The sequence below is a fragment of the Xyrauchen texanus genome, chromosome 27 (assembly GCF_025860055.1).
Source record: "Xyrauchen texanus isolate HMW12.3.18 chromosome 27, RBS_HiC_50CHRs, whole genome shotgun sequence".
NCBI lineage: Eukaryota > Metazoa > Chordata > Actinopteri > Cypriniformes > Catostomidae > Xyrauchen > Xyrauchen texanus.
Window position 1 is genome coordinate 6,958,096 of NC_068302.1, and position 23,896 is coordinate 6,981,991.

The window sequence follows — 23,896 nt, forward strand, 5'->3', positions numbered from 1 at the left end:
GAAAAGGAGAAGATGGGCCTGTCATGGAAGATTCATCCAAAGTGGACTAACACAGGATACCTTCATGTGCCTGTCTGGATTTAAATGTTTTTCTACATGAACATGCACTAGACGAACTGCTTTGACCATTATCATACATCTTGCGGCACTTTTAAAAGACACAATGTCAAGTTATAACTCTAAAAAGGAGACCCCCATTGTGTTTCATTCAGCTGCACTGTCTTGCTGTTGTGCTGAATGAGGTACAAGCACGACTTTCAAAAAACACACTGGGAAAATGTGAGATGTGATGACCAGCATCTCTGCTTTGGTCTGTCTAAGCCGGTTGAAGCACTCAACATCACCGTGGATTGAATTATGTTTGTATATTCAGAGGATTTCAGTGTGAATTGCTTGTGAAACAGTCACAATATGATTCAAGCTTTGCAAAGGAACTGTTATTGAAAGATTGGGCAGATAAAATTGGACTATTGGCCAAAAACGGTGAGTAACAAAGATTAATATTTCATATGTCATGACAGTTTGATAGTTTTGCTGTGCTTGAGTGAACAGTTTGATACATTCAGATTAAATGTGTTGGGTGTACATTATGTGTTAGCCCTATAAATATAGCTAATATATTGGGCGGCTGTGGCTCAGTTGGTGGAGCGGGTCGGCCACTAATCGCAGGGTTGGTGGTTCAAATCCCGGCCCACATGACTCCACATGCCAAATTGTCCTTGGGCAAGACACTGAACCCCAAGTTGCTCCCAATGGCAGGCTAGCACCTTACATAGCAGCGCTGCCGCCATTGGTGTATGAATGTGTGTGTGTATGGGTGAATGAGACGCAGTGTAAATCGCTTTGAATACCGTTAAGGCTTAAAAAGGCACTATATAAGTGCAGACCATTTACCATAGCTGCATTGGAAGGGATTCATGATGTTAGCAATCACAACAGTGGCCATTTACATTTAAGTCTTAAAGGGCCAGGCAGCTTAAAACAGAGTGTTTCAGACAGAGTGCCAGAGAAATGGTGGAAAATTATTATGAATAAATTATGACTGTTTTGTTGCAAATATATATATATATATTGCATTTTCAACTTTTCCTTTAACACTGTGAATACCTTCAGCTAACATCAGCAGTTTGAATGTCCTCTAATTTGGAAAGAATTGTCAAGTCAAAACCAAGTCATTATTGCCTTCGTTCAATAAACAGTAGCCCGATTATCCTTCAATCGCTGTCTAAATCCCCTCTCAATTAGCAAACTTTAGTGTATTTGAGCAATTCACTTACTGGCAAAACCACTGGGTGTGTGTATTTGGTTTAGTAATTAATGTCCCAAAATGTGTAAAGCAGCAATGAATTAAGTGACAAATTTGCTCAGAATGATTCCCCAGCGTCTGAAAAGATAAAGCTTACATTGTTTTTCAGCCATTGGCTACAACCTCAGACAATGGAGACTTTGAGTCAATGCTAGTTTGTAAATGAAATAGCTTAGCTGTTGAATGCCCTTTCAATCGACTCATTCACTCACTAATTTTAAATGCCCCCTGTTAGTCGTCTATTTAGGAGCGTACTGTGAGCAGCTGCTTTTTCTGAAACAGCAAGACACTTTGCGAAGCTAAAACAAATCTGACATTTTCTCCCTATCTATTTAGTAAGGGCCCACATCGAAGTATACTGGATTTCCATTTGTAACAGTCCCAGGGGAGAGAAGTGACCTTTACCAGCATTATACTGTTCACAGCACTACCAGCAAACTGAGGAACAGAAGAACTTCAATCCTTTTAAAACCTTGAGTCATTTTTAAATGTTAAAATGTGGTTTAAAGTTCATCAAAATCAAATAAAGGAAAAAAAAATGCCTCTGCTGAGAAGAAATAAATACAAGCTTACTGTGGATCAATGTGGTCCAGCTTAAATTCCAAGATGGCCTCAACTGGTTTTTGATGGGCAATACTGGTCTGTCACTGACACAAAATTAAAATTCTGTCATTATTTACACACTCTCATGTTGTTTCTAACCCATAAACTGCTATTTTTGTTTCTGTGCAAACAACTCTTGTGCCGTGAGACTTATGACAGCTTTGTTCTTCCCATATGTTTACTACACACACAAGAACTATAGGTGTGATTGCATTAATGATATTCTGCATGCTTATGTACGCTTTAAAAGTTGGGCAAAAACCATAATTCATCTTTTTAAACTGTTGTGTAAAGTCTTTAAGGCCTATTCATACCAAGCCTGAATTTTTGGTTCGAATGATCATTGCGAACAAGCTTATGAATAGGAACAATTGATTCCTATGGTGCTATTCACACTGGGGCCGGCAACTCATCTGCTGACAATCATAAGTTGTTGTTTTTTTATGGAGAACAGTCCATCTTTTTTCTACTTCGGACTGCAAAGAAAACTGATCAACGAATGAGATAAGTGCTTTCAATTAAGTGTACCGAGCTGCTGCAGCTGCAAAATCCAGTGTGTCCAGTTATTTTGCAAACTGACATTAAACTCCTAAAGAAGAACAACTAGGAACTGGCTTTGAAGATGGAGGTGGAGCTGCTTCTGTTTTTTTCAGTCAAGTATTTTTCAGCATATGAAGGGACCCTTTTAATTACCATAGAAGCACACCAAATCTTAACTTTCACCAAAATGTAGAATGAGACGTGCTTGTTTGCAAGTGCTTTTCAATGTACTTTTCACATTGGTGTTGTCGCTCTAAAGCAAATCATGAACACGTCTTTATGATTGCTGTAACAAATCAGATAGCGACAGTCTACCGACAGACTAATATTGTGGAGGAAGAGTTTAAGGGATTTAATGCCCATTGCAATGAATATGTAACCTATGTGGGGACTAGTTCTTTCAATTAGTCAAACTCCCACTTAGACTTTGGGAAACATTTAATGTTACTTAAATTGATGCGATTTTAGTGCATTTCTATCTTTATACTGTGAGGCTTTGTTTGAACATTTTTAATAAAGCATTATATTGCTAAATACTATAATTTTCTCTTTCCTAAGTTGGAAATAAATGTATGTTGAAAAGAAGCATATCTAGTCAAATTTCAGCAATTTAAAAATCTGCGATTAATTGAGATTAACTACAAAAAAAAATGCAATTAATCGCAATTACAAATTTGAATCGACTGACAGTAATAATTATTAGTATTGTTCATGTTTGTGTGTTGTGCAGTGGAGGATGTCAGATTAAATACTGTACAAAAAAAACTTACTGTACTGTTAAGCGCCACCTATTGATCTGGAGTGAATTTGCTTTTCATATAGCCCGAGAGTATTTAGTGTGAATAGGCCTTTAGTCCAACTCAAAATGTACCAATCCAATTTTTTGTGTGTCATGTTTTTAACACTTCATCAACTGACATGTTGTGACATGTATACATTTACAGACAGATAAAGACTGTACCACAACTACGCAAAAACCCACTGCAGCTCGACTATACAGATTTATTTATGCTTCAGCTTATCTGTGAATAATGACTTAAATTTTGGCCTGTATCTTACACAAAACTATCAAATGGCATCATACAACTTGAAATATAGCACACAAGTTGTATGGACCACTTTTATGATACTTTATTGGTGCCTTTCTAAGGTTTGTCCTTATTTGGTTTCTATGAACTGTTGCATGGCAAAGAGCCATGTATAAAATTATGTGACATGAGGGTGAGTAAATAATGACAGAAACAAGCATGAAAGTGAAGTTTAACTTTATTATGCTCATTAAGATTAGCTTTTCACTGGTCATTTCAGCTAGTCACCAGCTACACCTGCTTAACTGCTCCAAATTGTGTTATTCAGCAAGGGAACACAACTTCACATATTTTGGTATGGTTTAAAACCCATGGGAATGTCTCACCATAATCTGAATCTCCATTTTGCACACTTGAAGGTCGTATTCATTGTTGACATACATCCTCTTCAGCGCGCAGCGGATGCCCTGGTGAGTTCTCACCAGGAATACGATGGCAAAACCACCTGTAGAGAGAAAACCATCAGCCTGAAGATCTGTAAACACAGCACTGTTGAGCTACTGAGAGGCAAATCCATCTCATTTGTGATTCAAGAAATGTAACAGTATCACAGGAACACAGGCAACCTTTGTCCAGGGTAAATAAAGGGTGGTTTGAGACTGCCTCCCTTCTGCTATCAGCGCAACAGACAGTGGACACACAGTGTAATCGTATTCCAGACAGATTAAGCTTATTTGCATTACGTTCACACAGAACATGCTTTTGCATCCATCTGCACTTTTTTTTATAAATATATATATATATATATTTATTTATAAAAAAAAGTATATATACACACATACACATATCCAAACATGCGTTAGACCTGTCGCTTGTCACTATTGTATCTGGTTAGGACACTGTATAAGTGTGTCAGTTAGGGCTGAACAATTATTTGAAATAAAATTGTAGTGCACCCTTACAAAAATCAATAGTTCTGGCAAATTGCTGCAAACTTGCCGCAAACCACCATTCATTATTTCAGCATGCAATGAGCTTTGCAGCAAACACTTCATTGCCTCCAAAATTTCACAACTACAGGTGAAGAGCTGCAAACTTCTGCGAAACATTTGCAGTGAATCGCAAGCTCATTTGCATGTGAAAATAATGAGCAGGAAATTTGCGGCAAGTTTGCTGATTTTTTGTAAGGGCGATAAGGACACGTGCCACATATTTCGTAGCACTGAACACGTGCTGCCCGATTTTTCAAACTGCACATACTCTAAACGCACATTATGCACATGCACCTGGAATTATTTGCATTAATTAGTGGGTCCACAAGGTGGCAACACTCGAAGTTGAGCCATTGCTGTCATAATGAAATGCTATATGTAACTGGCGCTAAACATCAGGAGACAACACAGGAGACATCTGGAAACAACAACAGTGGATGTGCATGTCAACAGCGCGTTTGTGAAGAGGTCAGGAAATACTTGCATTTGTAGAACTCGAGTCTGAGGAAATATAAAGACATCATTATGGGTCTAAACTCTTCAAGATAAATAGTCCAGTCTTTCAAAGCACGAATGGGACAACCCGATGTGTATGCAAGCATGGTCAAAGGAAGCATACTTTAAAGGCTAGCGTCCGACTGTACGCAAACATGCGAATGCGGACTGCATTCCATTAAACTCAGAAAGTCGGATTTTCCAACTTTTCCAAAAGTGCATTGAAATGCCATTTATCGGAATTCCAACTTGAAAACTCTGTTTCCTTACACGTCATCTTCCGAGCATCTAGGAATGGATTGCTTTTATGGTCTGAGATATCAAGTAGGAATATCTCACATTCAACTTGAATAAGTATTCACGTCCAAACCAAAGTGTACTTTTTGGGCTTTACACATGTGCAAGTGTGAGGCTAATGAGCTGATGACGTTACATTTACAGCGCACTAGATTCACTTACTGCACATTTGTGTAATTCCAAATATGCTTGGCCACTTAGTTACTTTACAAATCTAAAGTAACCTCATAACACTGTGTTTTTGTGGACAGAAGAGTGGATGAGAGCATTTCTCTGCATTGTCAAATCTACTACAAACAGAAATGTCTTCCTCTAGTGTACTGCCAAAATAAAAGCTTCTACCAAAATAAAGGTCAGAATAGCAATGCCGCATGCAGGTTAAGAAAATGTTCCATAAATGTGTTACTATATTCTATAATAATAATAATAATAATAATAATAGTTGTTAACAATATTTAAAAAAAATATTCCCATACTAATTTCTTAACTTCATAACTTATTATAGGGTTCCAAAAAATGATGATGAAAAGTGTACACAGGTACACAGTGAACAGATACAACGGGAAGATATTTTTATGTTTCACTATATTTTTTATTTATTTAGTATGAATACATATATATATACATATATATATATATATATCAAACGTGTATTTTGCCACTGTCAAACATGAAGGAAAGTGATGGGATTCCCTCAGGTTTTTGTTTTTTTTGTGGAATATTTTCGAAAATTGAAAAAATTCCAAGCTGAATTTGCAAGAATTCTTGCGATCGCAAAATCCTGGAGGTACTGATATATATACACAGTATATATGTTAATAATTATGTCGTAGTTTAAAACCACTAGGGGAGAAGGGGCTCCTAGCCATCCGCCTGGAGTGGTCAGGGCCGCTGCTAGGGATGGGGGGAGACCACTACCAGCCACTAAACGCGGCGAGGTTAAGAGAGGACCACCGACCACGAGTGGGGAGGGGCTTCCGGCCAACCGCCTGGAGAAGGAGAACCGCTGCCAGGGCCCTTCTGTTCCCCGAGAATGCAGCGGGGCGTTCCGTCCGCCAGGGGCCTGGAGGACTGCCTCCAATCCGCCCGGGGAGGCACGGCTGTCGTTAATGTTCTGCCTGAGAGAATGAGGGAGGAATGTGACAGGGTGGAGGGCGGGGCCGGGTCGGGTCGTGATTCTACACACCCAGCCCCTTATCAGGCTAATCAAGCCTCTGAGAGAGATAAAGGCCGACTGTGGAAGGTGGTGTGACAGAGAGAGAGCGTTTACAGGCAGGTGTGCAACACCTTTGTGTGTAGAATCATGACCTGGCCCCTCCCTCCGCCCTGTCACATCAGCATATTGGTGTGTATGTAAACCTACTTGATAACGTTCATTCAAAATGTTCATTTCAGCACCCAAAACTCATTGTGTAAAAATAACTTTTTTTATATAAAAAAGGCCATTCAATGTGCAATTTCAATTAGGCTTTTTACAGTATTATTTACGTGACTTCAAAGCCAGGCCCCAAACTCATTAACTGTTCCAACCACTTTTTTAAACAAAGTGACACCAATAAACATAAACATACACAGCCAGTCGGAAAAAGAAAAAAAACAAGCCACGCCTGTGCCCATACTGCAAACACACAGTGCCCAGGGATGAGATGTGGTGAAGTCTTAAGCAAACTGGCCACTGCTGAGAACGCTATGATGTGAGAGCATCTATAAATATCCCTCCACTATCTTGTTTACAAAGAATCGCTAAGAAGCTGGACTAAGAAGCTTACTGTACTCAAATCTGTGCTTCTTAAAGTGACAGTCCACCAAAAAGAATTTATTCTGTCAGTGTGTGTGGCCTCCTTCTGCAGCAAGAGGGACAATCAAAAAGAGAAGGTGAGAACAGGCCATTGCCTTCAACAAACGTGTGTGACAGTGTTTGTGTGCATCTCTATTGTGATGTGAACACTGTGTCCCAGCATGCACTGCTCAGGTTTCTTCTGTGTGGGTCTCACATGTCATTTCACTATTGTACAGTACAGTACAGTATAGAAGCACATTTCAATGGGGACACAAAGATAAAATTACAGCTACTGTATGGTTACAATAATCAAGGTTAGGACTGGGTAAAAATGTCAGCATCATTTCACTACGTGTTGAGAGAAAAAGTTTGATTTGACTTGTACTGTGTAATGTGTGTCCAAAAACAAGATCCATTTGACATTGTTACAGTCAAAAACAACAAAACATGATTTAATTCTAATCACGAATAGCACTGAGGAGGAAAAGAAGCTATGAGTCCTCTCTATGAGTCACTTACAGACGCTCTTTAGAGAACTGCCAGTTTTCTTAAAGAGACAGTACCAATTTTAGATCAATGTAATTTAAAATTGTGAATAGTTTGAAATTGAAAGTTTGTAATCGAAATTTCTCCAAGTAATAAATACTGATTATTTTATAGACATAACATAATTAATATTTCTCCAAACTTGGCTTAAAAGGAATATTCTGGGTTCAATACAAGTTGAGCTCAATCGACAGCATTTGTGGCATAATATTGATTACCACAAAAAAAAGATTTTAACTTACATTAAAACATTAAAATACTCACTATTTCAAAAGTATAGCCACAAGACATAAACAATATGTGTGTTAACATGATTTTAGTGTGATATAATCACAAACCTTTTCTGTGTAAATTTATAGCCAATTTTACAACTTCGTTGCCATGACAAGGTAATGTCAACAAACCCTAAAATCCTACAATGACTTTAAAAATTATGATTTTAACACAATATAAAACACAAGTTTTAACAGAAGAATGAATGCAAGTGCTTTTATAAAATTATAAGCTTCACATTTCTGCATTTAAACCCTTTACTTTCTTGTGTGTGCATATAAGAAATCACCTTCAGGAGGCTGCACTCGACAGAACTGGCAGCATCTAACCATGACTCATGCATACAGTACTTACTCACCAAAACACTAGACCTGCATTATACTGGATGGATGGATGGAGAAAATAGCCGATAACATTTTAAAGACATCCAGGATTACCAAAATTCCTGTTAAATATACACAGTTAAATTACCTAAACTGAAATAATTAGTAATGTGTTTCAACAGTCACAGCCATGTACTTTAACCTACGGCATAGATCATTATCTCACTGCCTACCAAAAGACCCTCTTGGGTGATAGACCCTCTTTGTAGATACAAATAAGAGTGAACCAGATTTTGTCCCAAAAAAAATCCTTTAATACAGACTAAAGGAAACTACAGACCCAAACGCACCTGCACACAGTGGGCATGACAGCTGAGGGCCAACAGACAGTGGCCATTAGAAACATTAATGAATAAAACAGTTGCTGGCCATCTATAATTCACATACAAACACACATAGGCCCATTTTCAGACAGTAGTGTGGCCTATCTCTGCTCTCTGTGGGCAGTCTGGTGTTTTCTCAATGATAAAGAAAGCAGCTCACTTAACCAAAAATCAGCACCTTAAAGTGGCCACAAAACATCCTACTTACTGAGCACTTATTTAGGAAAGCCTGTACACCTACTTAATCATGTAAATCAGCCAATCATGTGGCAGCAGTGCAATGCATAAAATCGTGCAAATAGGGGTCATGAGCTTCACTCAATGTTCATATCAACCATCAGAATGGAGAAAACAATGTGATCTCTGTGACTTAGATCGTGGCATGATTGTTGGTGCATGATGGCTGTGTAGAGGTGGGGGCATGGTTGAGTGCTGGCTTGTGAATGGAGAGCAGGATCAGGAGATGAGAAAGGTAAGGATCATCACCTGTCATTGATTATCTCTAACAGCTGCTTGTAATTGCAGAGAGAGTTCGAGAGGGAGCTGCACACACACTCAGACCCAGAGAGCATGCTTATTAAAGTCAGCTAAAAAGCGAGTTGAGTGAAAAATAAAATTACCTTTTGAGTTGGATTTTGCCATTTCCCACTTCCTCCTTTCCCCTCCTTATGAACTTGTTACAGGATGGTTTGAGTATTTCTGCCGATATACTGGGATATTTACACACAACAGTCAACCATATTTTTGTCAATGGTGACAAAAAACGTCCAGTGAGTGGCAGTTCTATGGACGGAAGCACCTTGATGATGAGAGAGGTCAACAGAGAATAGCCAGACTGGTTAGAGCTGGCAGAAAGGCTACGGCCACTGAGGTAACCACTCTATTGTAGTGCAGAATAGCATCTCAGAATGCACAACACATCGAACCATGAGGCAAATGGGCTACAACAGCAGAAGATCACGTCGGGTTCCAATTCTGTCAGCCAAGAACAGAAAGCTGAGGCTGCAGTGGGCACAGACTCACCAAAACTGGACAGATGAAGACTGGAAAAACTTAGCCTGGTCTGATGAATCTCGATTTCTGCTTAAAGGCACACAGATGGTTGGGTCAAAATTTGGCTCCAACAGCATGAATCCATGGACCCAACCTGCATTTTGCCAACAGTCCAGGCTAGTGGCAGTGGTGTGGAAAATGTTTTCTTGGCACACTTTGTGATAGTTAATATCAATCAATCATTGCTTGAACAGCCTATTTGAGCATTGTTGCTGACCATATGCATCCCTTCATGATCACAATTTACCCATCTTCTAATGGCTACTTCCAGCATGATAATTTACCACGCCACAAAGCACAAGTCTTCTCAAACTGGCTTCATGAACATGACAATTAATTCACTGTTCTGCAGTGGCCTTCCCAGTCACCGGGTCTAAATCCAATAAAACACATTTGGGATGTGGTAGAACGGGACACTCGCAGCATGAATGTGCAGCTGACAAATCTGCAGGAATTGTGTGATGCAATCATGTCAACATGAATCTTAAAGCAATGTTTCTAACATCTTGTGGAATCCATGCCCACGAATAATTGAGGCTGTTTTGAGAGCAAAGAGAGGCCCTGTTCAATATTAGTATAGTGTTCCTAATAAAGTGCTCAGTGACAGTAAGTTGCCCTATAAATTATAGGACCATTCTGATGACAATAAACATGCAAATTATATTCTGGTAAATATGGTATATGTAAAATAGTATGCAAAGATAACGTGTCAAAAAGATGTGTACCTCATTAGTATTGTGGCTCAGATGTCATATGTGTGTCAAAACCTCTTTGCATTCAACCAACAAAAATCCAAATCTGTCCAGCAACTGTCTTCTAATTCAGCACAGAGGTCAAAGTTCACATACTGACAGTTGTTGACATTCACCGTGTGCTTAAGATCTGTCCCATGTCTGTGCCAGCAGTAAAGATAATTTAACACAGGCATTGCAATCATGGGTGGGTATTGCACACACCCTTTTCAGTGGTATGTAATTAAACGAGCCATTCCTTCTTTTTAGTGTCTTCAGTACGCTAATCTAATATGCTTCAATCAGCTTTTATAGTTCAAAAACACTTAACCGCTGAGCTCAACCAAAATGAAGCTGTTCAGTCAAGCATCATTACAAAATGACTACTTCATTGTTTGTAATGAGCCTGAAGTCTTGTCTACTGACTGGACTGCCTCTATATTTAATTGGATAGTTCCTCCAAATCCACTAAATCCGTCATCTATAATTATGTTGTATGTAAATTTGTAGGAGCCTCCAAATGTTCCTTTCAGTCTTTTTAAAATGGCAAAAGGTGACAGGGAGACTAAATGGTGTAGTGGTAAAACAGCACTGAGATATAGCTCGAAGGCCTCATAATTTTATTTCACTTTGATGACTAGGCAGAAGTCAAACAGCCATACTGAACAACTGTCAAGGTCAGAGGCTTCAGACCTTAACCACAAAATGTCTTAGACAGCAAAACTTCCTGAGAGAATACACTCAGGGCTGGATGCTGTCCTTTGGAAAAGATGTCTGAATCATTCACATATCAGTTGTTGTGTTAGCTCTTCTAACCCTCCTATAAAATAAGAGACTGGCTAAAAATACAGAACATGTGTTTAATGATGTATTTAACACATCTACTGTATGCATTTTTAAGGGTAGTATCATATTAAATAGAACACTAAAAAAAATCTACAACACGGAAACATTCAATGCTTTTCAGATGAGGGCAGTAACATTTAAAATGCACATCCACTCTTGTTGTTGTCACTAGCTTTAGCACGTTAGCTAATCTGAGTCCACGTTCAACACAAGTTCCCAAAAATGGCCATTTAAAAGAAAAATTCCAGGTTCAATGTAAGTTAAGCTCAGTCGACAGCATTTGTGGCATAATGTTGATTACCACAAACATTTTGACTTGTCAATCCTTTTCTTTAACAAAGCAAAAATCTGGGTCAACGACAGTGAGACACTTACAATGAAAGAGAATGAGGACCAAACCATACACATTAAAATACTTACCGTTTCAAAACTATAGCCACAAGATGTAAATAATATGCATGTTAACATGATTTTAGTGTGATAAAATCACTTACTAACATTTTCTGTGTAAAGTTACATTCAATTTTACAACTTACGATGATTTAACCCTCTAAACCCTAAAAAGACCATAAAAACTTTTCACATTTAAACAACTTTACAGCTCAAATAATACACACGTTTTGACAATGTAAGGGCTTTTATAAAATTCTAAAATTATAAGCTTTACCATTTTTATTTTAAATCCTCTAAAAACTGGCCCCGTCCACTTACATTGTAAGTGCCTCACTCTAACCTAAACTTTTTTTTAAGGAAAATTGGGGTCGAAAAAGAGAGTCGAAATCATGGTTTGTAAATCAACATTATGCCAAAAATGCTGTCAATTGAGCTTAACTTGTACTGAACACGGAATATTCGTTTAACATGTTTCTAGTAATCACACATGGTCTTAACCATCTAAAAAACATTAAAACATTTAATTTCATTAAAGCATCTTAATGCTTTCTTCTCCACAAGTTTCTGAAGTTGGTAATCCTGCCATTTTTCCTCAGATCCAGCTTTATGGCTGTATGACCCCTCCCCATCCGCTATGTTGGGAAAGCTATGACCGTTGTTTGCATAGTGTCCAGCATTCACCACTTTTTTAACACATCTTTTAATTTGAACAAAAACATCATCCAGTTACTTGAAATAAACTACAGCGGTGTCTTAATGATGCACCACTCGCACATTTAATGTATGAACGTTCAAAGTTCATTATTGTCCCACTGGAACACATGTTTTTACAACACAGAAGCCTTTACCTTTTCAGCTGATGAAAGTGACGTTTCAAACACACAAGATGTGTTGCCGCAAGCTTCAGTTCACTAGCCAACCTCAGGCCAACACTTATATATCATATAATGTACATATTCACACAGCGTGCCGTGGGGCATAAAGTATTAAAATTATATTTGCCAGGAGTCATATTCACAGAGGTTTCACCAGTTTCCTCTTTCACTATTAATTGCAATTGTTTTGTCAGGCCAGCATCACAGCCAGGTAAACCCATACTTTCCACTATATGGCAAGCTGCGACCGCTGAGTGCATTAAGTGTCCAACTTTCCACACTCAGATTTGTCAGTTGAATAAGCACATCATCCTGATACTTGTAGTACTCTTCTTTTCATTGTATTTTCAGTGCGAACACAAAATGGCGTAGAATAGTGCAGCAGTAGGCTATGCGAAATGGGACAGGCCTTAAACTCCATAAAAAGAAAACAATCAAGAAAACAGGGATGTCAGTGAAAAGAAAGATAAAAAGATAAAGACAAAAACAGGCTCTGAATCCAGTGTTCTAGCCCCTGCCTTGTTGAGACAGAAGCTACAGTTTTCCAGCTTGTAAGAAGTCAACATGGTTGGTCACTATCTGATTACAATGCCTATGTCTCCCCTATTCTACAGCTGTGTTTCAATCAGAAACCTATTCGGTGGCAAAATGCCATTGTGAAGAGAGTCCTTTCAGGGACGAGACAACAGTCTCATTCTTCATGTATCAAATAAAACAGGTTTTGCTTCAGAACCCGGATTTTACATTTAAGTAGTGATCCAACACAGTCCCAAAATTGTTAATCATATAAAAGTAAAACAAATGTCAACACATTTATTAACACTTTTAACTAGATAACAATTTACTAAAATGTATGTAACTTACATAGTTTTGCTAAGTTAGCTTCCACCAAATGAACTTGAGCCAAAATATTGGACACCCAGCCTTTGATGTCAACAACAAATGATTTCATATTGGTTAAGCTTATTTATTTTGATATCCTAACTATGCACGATTATATGGTAAGTTGAGTTATACTTGTATTTATTGCATATAGCCTTGTTTTATCCCTGCTGTCCACTAACCATTCATAACACTCGTGCGTCCCATTTAGAGACCCACTAAAAAACAACAATTGGGGTAGGCGATATGACCAAAATCTTATATCACGATAAGAATCATTTTATATTACGATAACGCTATACATTACAATATAGCTAAATTTTTCAACAAAACAAAATCCCCAAAAATGGTTTATATATTAAATAACTATATTGTAATGCCCATTTTCAATACGCCAGTCAGTGAATTCAATCTTTTAAAATTAAAACTACTTATATAAATTTCTCTTTTTTGTAAATTGATAAAACAGTCAAAATAAACTTAAATACACATTGCTGCCCTGAAGTATGTGATATTAGCCCTGCAGGGGCTAACTGGACCCGGCTAACCAGCCAAACCTTGACCACTTTGTAAGACAACCTTTAGGATTCCTCTGCAACATTGGTGGAATGACTCTAAATCTGCTTATAAGCAATAAGAGTGTAGCCTTAAGAGAGACTTAAAGATGGTGACTCATGTCATGCTGCCTACAGTGTGTGCATTAAACGCTATAAATACAGAGGTCATGAAATAACCATAACCACGGTTATGAGGCTAAAATATGTTATTTTTGTTGACTAAAATTGTCATTTAAGTCATTAAAATTGACTAAATTTAATGAATATGATGTGATGAAATATTGACCAAATTTAAAAGATATTTTCGTCAAAACAAAAAATATTACTACAATAAAAAATTGTGCAAAAGTTAGCAAAGCGTGGCACACAAAAGATGACGTCAGGCAGATGTCCGAGCTGAGTTTGTTGAGTTTTATTGAGTTTTACAAAAACACACCATCCACAGGAATTGATTACTATAAATACCTTTTAAAAGTCGTTTGCGATTCATGAGGCACAATGTTGGAATCTGCACAAGCGCGAATGAGCTTTTGTCAGTGAGTTTCGATAGAGGGCACAATTTTCAGTGAATATTGACTTAAAGGGATATTTCACCAATATTAATGCCATTTCAGACATTTATGACTTTTTTCTTCTGCAGAATACAAGCAAAGAATACCACATCTCTTTAGGTCCATGCGATAAAATTAAATGGTGACCAAAACTTTGAAAGTCCAAAAAGCACATAAACAGCATAAAAGTAATTTGTAAGACTCCAGTACTTGCCATTGCAGTCTCTAGGCACGATCGTGACTTTAAGCTCGATTACACTTTCTAGAGCTTGAAGCATACTCGCCAAGGAAACTGCTAATGTCAAGATTTATAGTGAAAATTGAGTAACATTTTGATCTGTTCTCACCCAAATCCTATTGGATCGCTTCAGAAAACATGGATTAAACCACTGGAGTCCCACCGATTACTTTTATGCTGAGTTTATATGCTTTTTGGAGCTTCAAAGTTGTGATAACCATTCACTTGCATTATATGGACCTACAGAGCTGAGATATTCTTCTGAAAATCTTTGTCTGTGTTCAGCAGGAGAAATAAAGTTATACACATCAGCGATGGCATGAGGGTGAATAAATGATGAGAGAATTTTCTTTTTTGGGGGGTGAGCTATTTCTTTCACTCTGTTACTCACTCTGGACTACATTTATGGTGCCTTCTGTCCTTTCTGAAGCATGACTGTGTGGAACAGAGCAGCTTGAATAATCTTCCTAACATATCCATATGTGTTCCACGGAAGAAAGTCAACAGAGTTAGGAGAGACATAGGCCTACACGGGTGACAGAATAATGACATAATGTTTATTTTTGCGTGAACTGTTCCTTTAAGACTCCTCTGCTACGGCAGCGCGCGTGACTCCGTACTGTGAGCACAGTTTAAAATGACGAATGAACGGGGATTGGTGTCGTCAGAGAAACCGCATACAAATGTTATTTATTTACACATTAAATCCACTGTCACGGTTAAATATCAAGAGCACCGACCAGTCCACCCTATTAACAACACATAAAAAAGTAAAAGTCGCTTACCTTCCGCCACCGTTTCCTCCACGGTAACTTGATGCCGTCCTATGGTGAAAACCCTTCCGATGAACGTGCCGCCACTGCCGGACCCCGCGCCTCCTCCCACACCGACTCCAGAACCGGGCCCGGAGCTCACCATCTCCCGTCGGGTGTCAAAGAACTTCTTCATTATCCAACCAGCGAATAATTAATTCAAGTATCAAATCATGAAATACAGCCAGATTATTATGAATACTTCGATAAAGCCTGACAGCTTGTGAGACAGCAATCTCAATACAACACAACACAAGAAAATGCAGCAGTTAACCGAGGTAGATGCGAGCTCAGCGGAGCCTCATAACAATATCAATGCAAGTCGCATTAATGTCACAGATCCGACGCAAAATCTCAGCTGATTCAGACACAAACGGAAAGAATCGTGTAGGCTATTCGACCAATAGTTCAGAATGGTGAATCACCATTGACATGACTTCATACCTACATATGCAGCTTATAATTAAAGATCAGAGTTGGATGAGTGTCAGTGCAAAATTCAGCTCTGTTTCAAACATTACAAAATATTTTCAGTTCAAGAGTAATCCTGGCACGCTGTCTTTTATTATGCACAGGTTATTATTCCTCGACAGCTAGATACGTGACGACGATCGGAATAAGCCCAGCATTCACGAGTTGCCCTCTCTCGTTTGCTCATTCAATCATCTCAGCTGATCCGCTTGCGTTTACCCGAAAACCAGGAAATGCATCATATGCATAAGGGATACGTCTGGTTCAGCAGGCTTTTCCCGAAGCAAACTGAATCATAGCGTTCGCTCATTGACTACTGAAGAAGCGACACACAGGTTAAGAACAATAAACAGCCACAGTCATTGACGTTCTGGTAGCTGCAGATTAACTCAATGAACTCTGAAATGGCACATAATAAGGTGACGTAAACGGGGAGACGCGCTTGCGTTTCCATTAATAACCACTAGAGGGCAATCAGAACACTCCATATTAATTGTTAAAGGTATAGTTCACCCCAAAATGTATATTCTCTCATCATTTACTCACACTCATGCCGTCCCAGATGTGTATGACTTTCTTCCTTCTGCTGAACACAAATAAAGGTTTTTAGAAGAATATCTCAGCTCTGTATGTCATCACAGTGCAAGTGAATGTTGACCAGAATTTTGAAGCTCCAAAAAGCACATAAAGGTAGCAGAAAAGTAATCCATATGACGTCTTCAGAAACTATATGATAGGTATGAGTGAGAAACAGATCAGTATTTAAGTACTTTTTACTATAAATTCTCCCTGCCCAGTAGGTGGCTACACTATTCACCTTATGCATTTACAGGTTATAGAGTTGTCAAAAGCTATCATGAGTATTTTTATGCGTTCAGGTAATGTCATAACAACTGACAACAGTTGGATTTTAAAGCAATAATTGATATTTATAAGAGAACTTTCATTTTTGGTTGAACTACCCCTTTTGTAAATTGTAAACTTTGTTTTCAAAACTGCTTTCTGAATACGCCCCGTATGCCTTTTGTCAAACAAAGAGACAGTCCTACCCCCCAACTCATGCCATTGGTTGTTGAGGCAGGTCTAAGCGAGTCACTCAAAACAAACAGAGCCATTTTCATAGTGCAACAGAAACACAGTGTTTACAGATTTTAAGAAAGTTTACCTATGAATAGCTTACTTATATTTGTCTCTGCATATTAAGCGGGAATTGAAGTATTTTAACACAGAAAAAGTTACATACTTAAACTTTAATTATTATCATTGACTCTGCACTTATGCTTGTATCACAGGTATATTCTTTGGTACTTGGTAGCGCAATATGTATATATATATATATATATATATATATATATATATATATATATATATATATATATATATATATATATATATATATTGTTTTTTTTCTTTTATAAATTTTTTCATTGATTCAAAAATACACAACAGAGAAAAACAAAACACTACAGATAGAATCAACATTTAACATTTAACCACCATAATATCCCTTACTAATCACCAACCCCAAACTGACCCCCAACAAACACCCATGTGGTCACATATAATAACACACACACACACACACACATAAAAAAAATATAAAGAACATACATAATTAAACTAAACTTCTCTCTCCCCATCCCCTTACAGAGAGTCCCCAAAAACACTAAATGATTATCCCATGTCCTTACAAACAAGTCCCCAAACCCCAGCCCTTCTACTTGCCACCTCCTCGAAAGTTTCCACCCTCCCCATCTCCACACACCACTCTGGAAATGATGGCGCTCTGTCTGACTTCCATCCCCTTCAAATAATTTGTCTGCCAATCATGATACTGGTCAGAACCCAATTTTTTATATGTTTATCCCCCAAATTTATGAGTGCCCCATCACCCAAAATACAGAGTCTAGGGCAAAGTAACATTTGAGAGCCCAAAACGTCACATACAACTCTGAACCTTCAACCAAAATTATTGGATCTTAACACACCCCCAAAAACCATGGGTTGTGTCCCCATCTTTTGATTGGCATTGGCAGCAGGTGGGTGTGTCTTTAAGACCAAGTCTATACAATCTAGAGGGGGTCCAATAGAATCTATGTAAAATCTTGAATTGCATAAGGTGAACTGTTGCATCTCTATATGCAGACTTGACATTTTTTAGAATCCTAGCCCACACTCCCTCCTCCGATCCCAAATTTAAATCTTTCTCCAATAATCTCTTGAGGGAAGCTGAAGCTCCATCCCACAGATTCTGAATTAGCAGGGAGTAATACACTGATGCCTCATGACCTTTTCCAAAAGCAGTAATCACCTCTCCCAGAGTATCTGCCACTTTGGGGGGGGTGCTACTCCCAAAAACAATACAGAGCAGGTGGCACAGCTGTAAATACCTGTAGAACTGAAATCAGGGAATCGCAAAATGTTGAACCAAATTTTCAAAAGGTCTCAACACTCCACTCTCATACAGGTCACTGAGTGTAGTAACCCCCCTCACAATTCACTCTGACCAACAGAAAGGGGAATTAATAATTAATACATCATTTAGGGTTCAGCCATATTCTCGTGGCAACATTTAAATAAATGTACATATTAAACATTCTGGACACTTTTGTCCATACTGAATGCAAATGTGAGATATCAGGGTGTAGCTTCTCCGATTAGTTTGATAGAAAGGCTTTGCAATGGCAAAATAGGGGCAATAACTTCCTGTTCAATACAAAACCAGGGAGATGCTCTTTCAGGTGGAAGTGACCAATGAGCCAAATGTCTGAGACTAAATGCATAATAATACAAATATAAATCTTGGGTAGGCCTAGCCCGCATTTGTCAATCGGCCTATGTAAATTATTGAAATGGAATCTAGGATGCTTACCATTCCAAATGAAGGACTTCGCTATGCTATCAATTTGCTTGAAATAAGAAAGGGGGACATTTACAGGGAGAGAATGCAGCAGGTAGTTACATTTTGGAATAAAATTCATTTTAATAACATTAAACTTCCCAATCATAGATAAATGTAATGAAGCCCACCTGCCCACATTGTTCGAAAACCTTTTTATTAAGGGGTCAAAATGAACTCTATCATCAGACAAAACTAAAATCAGACAAATTTGCTGGGAATAAAAGGCCCAAATACTTAATGGCCTGTTTGGGCCATTGGAAGGGGCTTGGTTGGAAAGCCGTTACTGGGCAGTTCGCTATCAGAGCCAAAGCTTCGGATTCAGATCAATTGACTCTGTATCCAGAGAACTTAGAAAATTAATTAATAATTCTTTGGAGGCAAGACATAGATCTAATGGGGTCAGAGACGAATAATAAAATATCATCTGCATAAGCAAAAGCTTATGCGCCACACCTCTCTTCACCACCCCTGCAAAATCATCTTCCCTTCTTATCGCAGCTGCTAATGGTTCCAGAGCAAGACAGAACAATAATTGGGAAAGAGGGCAACCCTGCCTGGTACACCTATCTCGAGTAAAATAACCTGAAATTAATCAATTTGTTTGTACCACTGCAACCGGGTGTCTATAAAGTAACTTCCAGTAATAAACTTTCAATAAAAGTATTCCCATATATTTCCAAAATCTTAAAAAGATAATCCCATTCTACCATATCAAATGCCATTTTGGTGTCAAGTGAGATGGCTGCGTCAAGTGAGATGGCTGCGACTTGAGTCTGATCATTCGCCACTGACCACATAATACTGATGAAACAGCTAATGTTATCATAAAAGCTGCAGCCCTGAATTAACCCCACCTGATCTATATGTATAAGAGGTGTCATAACTTTACTTAATTGGTTCTCCAGAATATTTGACAATATTTTTACATCTAGCTGAATCAGGGAAATTGGATGGTAACTCTTACACTCGCTTGGATCTTTTTAAGAATCAGACTGATCCTGGCTTGTGTCATGGTTGGCGGAATCTCTCCATTCTTTAATGATTCCGTATAAACTTAGAACAAAAGTGGAGCCAATTCTGTAGCATAAGATCTTAAATATTCAGCGGCAAAACCATCTGTAGGAAAGGCCTTAATGACCTCACCAAGCTCTTCCAAGGTTATCTCAGAATCAAGATATTTGTTTTTGCTCATTTGTCAATTTAGGGAGTTCTAAAGGTTCCACAAAGTTTCTAATGTCTTCATCGGTAGAGGAAGACGTGAAACTATAGAGATCAATATAGAATTCTTTAAAAGCATTATTAAAATCAATGGCTTAAGTAATTATTTCTCCACCAACACTTTGTTTCACTGATGGAATGATAGAAAAGTATTCTATCTGCTTTATATATCTAGCCAACTGCTTCCCTGCGTTGTAAACAAAACAATAGTAACAAAATATTATTATATATGTACGTATTTCACTGGCGACCTGTCCAGGGTGTCCCCCGCCTTTCGCCCAATGTTAGCTGGGATAGGCTCCAGCCCCCCGCGACCCTGTACACAGGATAAGCGGTTGACGATGGATGGATGGATGGATGGATGGATGGATGGATGATGGATGTACGTATTTCAATCGGGTCAATTCTCTGAGACCATCAGATGACATTCTGCACTTTAGCTCTGCCTTGGCACTTTTAATATTCCCTTCCAACTCCATGAGTTCCTGCACTTTGGATTTTTTCACAAATGAGGCATACTGTATGATCCGACCCATAAAAACTGCCTTAAGTGCCTCCCAAGCCATGCCCACAGAGGATACTGAGGTCTAGTTGGTCTCTATATAGACATTGATTTCAGCCTCTATCATTTGTTGGAATTCAGGATTTTGCAAAAGGGATACATTAAAGTGCCAACTATATGATTTTCTTTTCTCCATATGTGGCAACACCTCTAAACTCACCAGGGCGTGATCTGAGACTAAGATGTTTACAATTGTTCAATAAACAACAGATGAAATGAGGGACTTAGATCTTCTAGAATAAATCTTATGGACTGATGAAAACAATTTTCCATACCAGATGGGTTCAAAAGTCTCCAAATATCTGTAAGACCAAGATTTTTACACATCCTGTACGCTACACAGTGTTGCTCAAGGGGGCTTATATGCTTTTGCTTCACTATGATCAAGGACTGAGTCCATCAAAAGATGAATGTCTCCTCCCAGTATTATATCATGAGCGGTGCTAGCAGCTTGCAACATCCCTTCAAGGTCTATAAAAACCCTGATCATCAGTATTAGGTGCGTAAACATTAGCCAATTTATTCCTGATTTATCTTTAATCTGTTTGAGACATTTGAATTGTAGATTCTTACTTATCAATGTAATGACTCCCTTGCTCTTACTTCAGCTAGCATTAAAGAAAACATGTACACCCGATATCTTCCCAAATTTTTCAGCTTCCTGTAGGAAAAGATGTATTTCTTGAAGAAACACTATATCACATTTCTTACTTTTAAGAAAAGAAATAACCTTCCTTCTTTATGGGGTGCCCCAACCCATTCATATTCCACGTGGAGAGAGACAATCCACTCATATTAACATTTGACATTTTTACATATTAGAAAAAATAGATTGTGTGTCAAAATAAAAATTATAAAGACCACATTCCAACAAACAAACCCTGAACTTCCCCCAGAACAAAAAAAAACAGAAAAAAGAAAAATGTCAGCATTAACCCTGTGCACAACAGTGCCAACTGGCATTCATCCCTCTAAACTCAAACAGTCCATGTACTTCTATGACATGTCATTCCCCATGTCACTTTTGCAATCAAATTGCTCGAGTCCTGTGTTTCTATAAAAATTTTGTGAGACAGAATTACAAAACAGAAAATTATCTATAAAACAAACTCCAGCCAATATGAAGCATAAGCACAAAGAACATGTAGATTCATCCACATAACTGTCCCGAAGGTGGGCTGCTACACAAAATAAACTCTGGACACTAGTCTGAACCAACACAAAAAGAAACAAAGAAGGCGCCCACTTTCCTCAGATGATCAAGTGAATGTTCAGTGAGTCAGGTCCACTCAGCTGTATCAAGAGCATCACACAATGACTTACTCATTCCATTTACTTTATAAAGGATATCGCTTGCTGTGGGCTTGTAAATATTTTGCGGCCATCCTTAGCATATAGTCAAGTCAAGTATATTTTATTTGTATAGCGCCTTTCACAACACACATCGTTTCAAAGCAGCTTTACAGAAGATCAGGCTGTGGCAGGGTGGAGGGCGGGGCCGGGTCGTGATCCTACGGGAATACGGTCCCATATTAGGCTAATTATGCCTCCGTGAGAGTTAAAGGCTGACTGCAGGGGACCGTGTGGGAGAGAGAGAGATCATTTACGGACATGTCCGTCATGTGTGTGTTTATGTTGTCTTTTAAGTTTACTATTAAACTATTATTTATATTGACAAGCCAGTTCTCACCTCCTCCTTTCCATTGATCCCGTTACACTGGTGCCGAAGCACGGGAAGGAGGAGGGATACGCCGTAGCAGAGTTCTCGCCACTACCGTCCACCCCAACGGAGCAGCCGCGGCCATCTGCCGGGGGATGAGGAGCCCAGCCGCCTGAACGAGGACGATGGCCACCGACCGCGTGGGGAGAAGGGGCTCCTAGCCGACCGCCTGGAGCCCAATTCTGCCAGGGGCGCAGGAGTCGCCTACCGGCCTCTGAAACGCGGCGGGGTTTAAGACCGCCGACCGCGAGCGGGGAGGGGCTCACTGGTGACCGCCTGGAGCGAGAGAACTGCTGCCAGGGGCGGGGGAGACCCCTTCTGTCCCCCGAGAACGCGGCGGGGTGTTCCGTCCGCCAGGGGCTGGAGGACTGCCTCGGATCCGCCCGGAGAGGCGTGGCTGTCGTCCGATAGAGGGTGGAGGAGTGGCCGAGGAACAAGCTGCGGCGTATCGGAGAACTGGCGAGTAAGAGTTTTTTTTTTTCATCTCTCTCTCCTCTCTCTCTCTCTCTCTCACTGTCGCTCTGCGTTGGCCTTTTCCCTTTTTTAAATTTTACAGTGTTTTTGGGGGTACTACACTGTTACAGGAAGTACCCCCCCATTTTAATAATTTCTGTTTCCCTCCTTGTCTTTTAAGTTTCTCATTAAAATATTATTTATATTGAAAAGCCGGTTCTCGCCTCCTCCTTTCCATTAATCACGTTACACAGGCATTAACAGACGATAAAAGTGTAATGTCAATGAATCATCATTGTGTAATTAGATAAAATACGATTGTTAATAGTGTTTAAAAATAATTAAATAATAATTGTGTTAATAACCCCAGTGAACAAGCTGAAGGCGACTGTGGCAAGGAACACAAAACTCCATAAGATGTTGATTAATGGAGAAAAATAACCTAGGGATAAACCAGACTCACTGTGGGGGCCAGTTCCCCTCTGGCTAACATCATGAATATAATGTAAATATTACTTGTGTACATTTAAAGTCATGGTTTAAAATTAGTAAACTAAGTGTTAAGGGTCAGTGTTTAAACATCGATTTGTTTGAACTGTAAGATTAATGACCAATGTCTTTGAAGTCCAGCCTGGATTAACTGCAGAAGTTCACATAGATGTAATTGTCCTTGTCAATTGGCTGATGAAGGCTTTTGTTGGCAATTGAAAGTCTATGCATTCCATTTCAAGATCGTAGTCCATCAATAAATGGAGGTGATGCAGGCAGAGGTCAGGGATGTGAAAAGCAGTTCAACCTGGCCGGTAATTTCGGTGAGGTGTGGTCCATCCTAAATCCAAGGTTCAGGCAATGGCAAATGAAGTATCCCATATCTTATGGTAGGAGTTGGCATCAGTTCATCCTCTGAAGTCTGAAGTGATGTTTGGCTGGCACCGGCTGCATTTAGTCATCATCATTCAGCGACACGTTGCCTTGGAGTCCAACACGAAGCAGGAATGGTGCTGGATCCCGCCAGTTCTGGTGACCTCAGTATAGGTGTCCCGAGGTTGAGACAGGGAAAACAAAT

General features: G+C 39.0%; 1 protein-coding gene across 8 annotated transcripts in view; it reads right to left on the bottom strand.

The window, feature by feature from the left end:
* The window catches only part of LOC127621525 (AP2-associated protein kinase 1-like), a 71,661-nt gene extending 55,338 nt beyond the window's left edge, over positions 1-16,323 (bottom strand). For all 8 annotated transcript variants that reach the window (XM_052095185.1, XM_052095182.1, XM_052095180.1 and 5 more), the window contains exons 1-2: positions 15,478-16,323; positions 3,864-3,982 (exon numbers count right to left, since the gene is read on the bottom strand). In XM_052095185.1, the coding sequence (XP_051951145.1) occupies positions 3,864-3,982; positions 15,478-15,640 (282 nt within the window). In that variant the 5' untranslated portion in view covers positions 15,641-16,323. The remainder of the gene's footprint in view (positions 1-3,863; positions 3,983-15,477) is intronic.
* Positions 16,324-23,896: the final 7,573 nt, after the last annotated feature.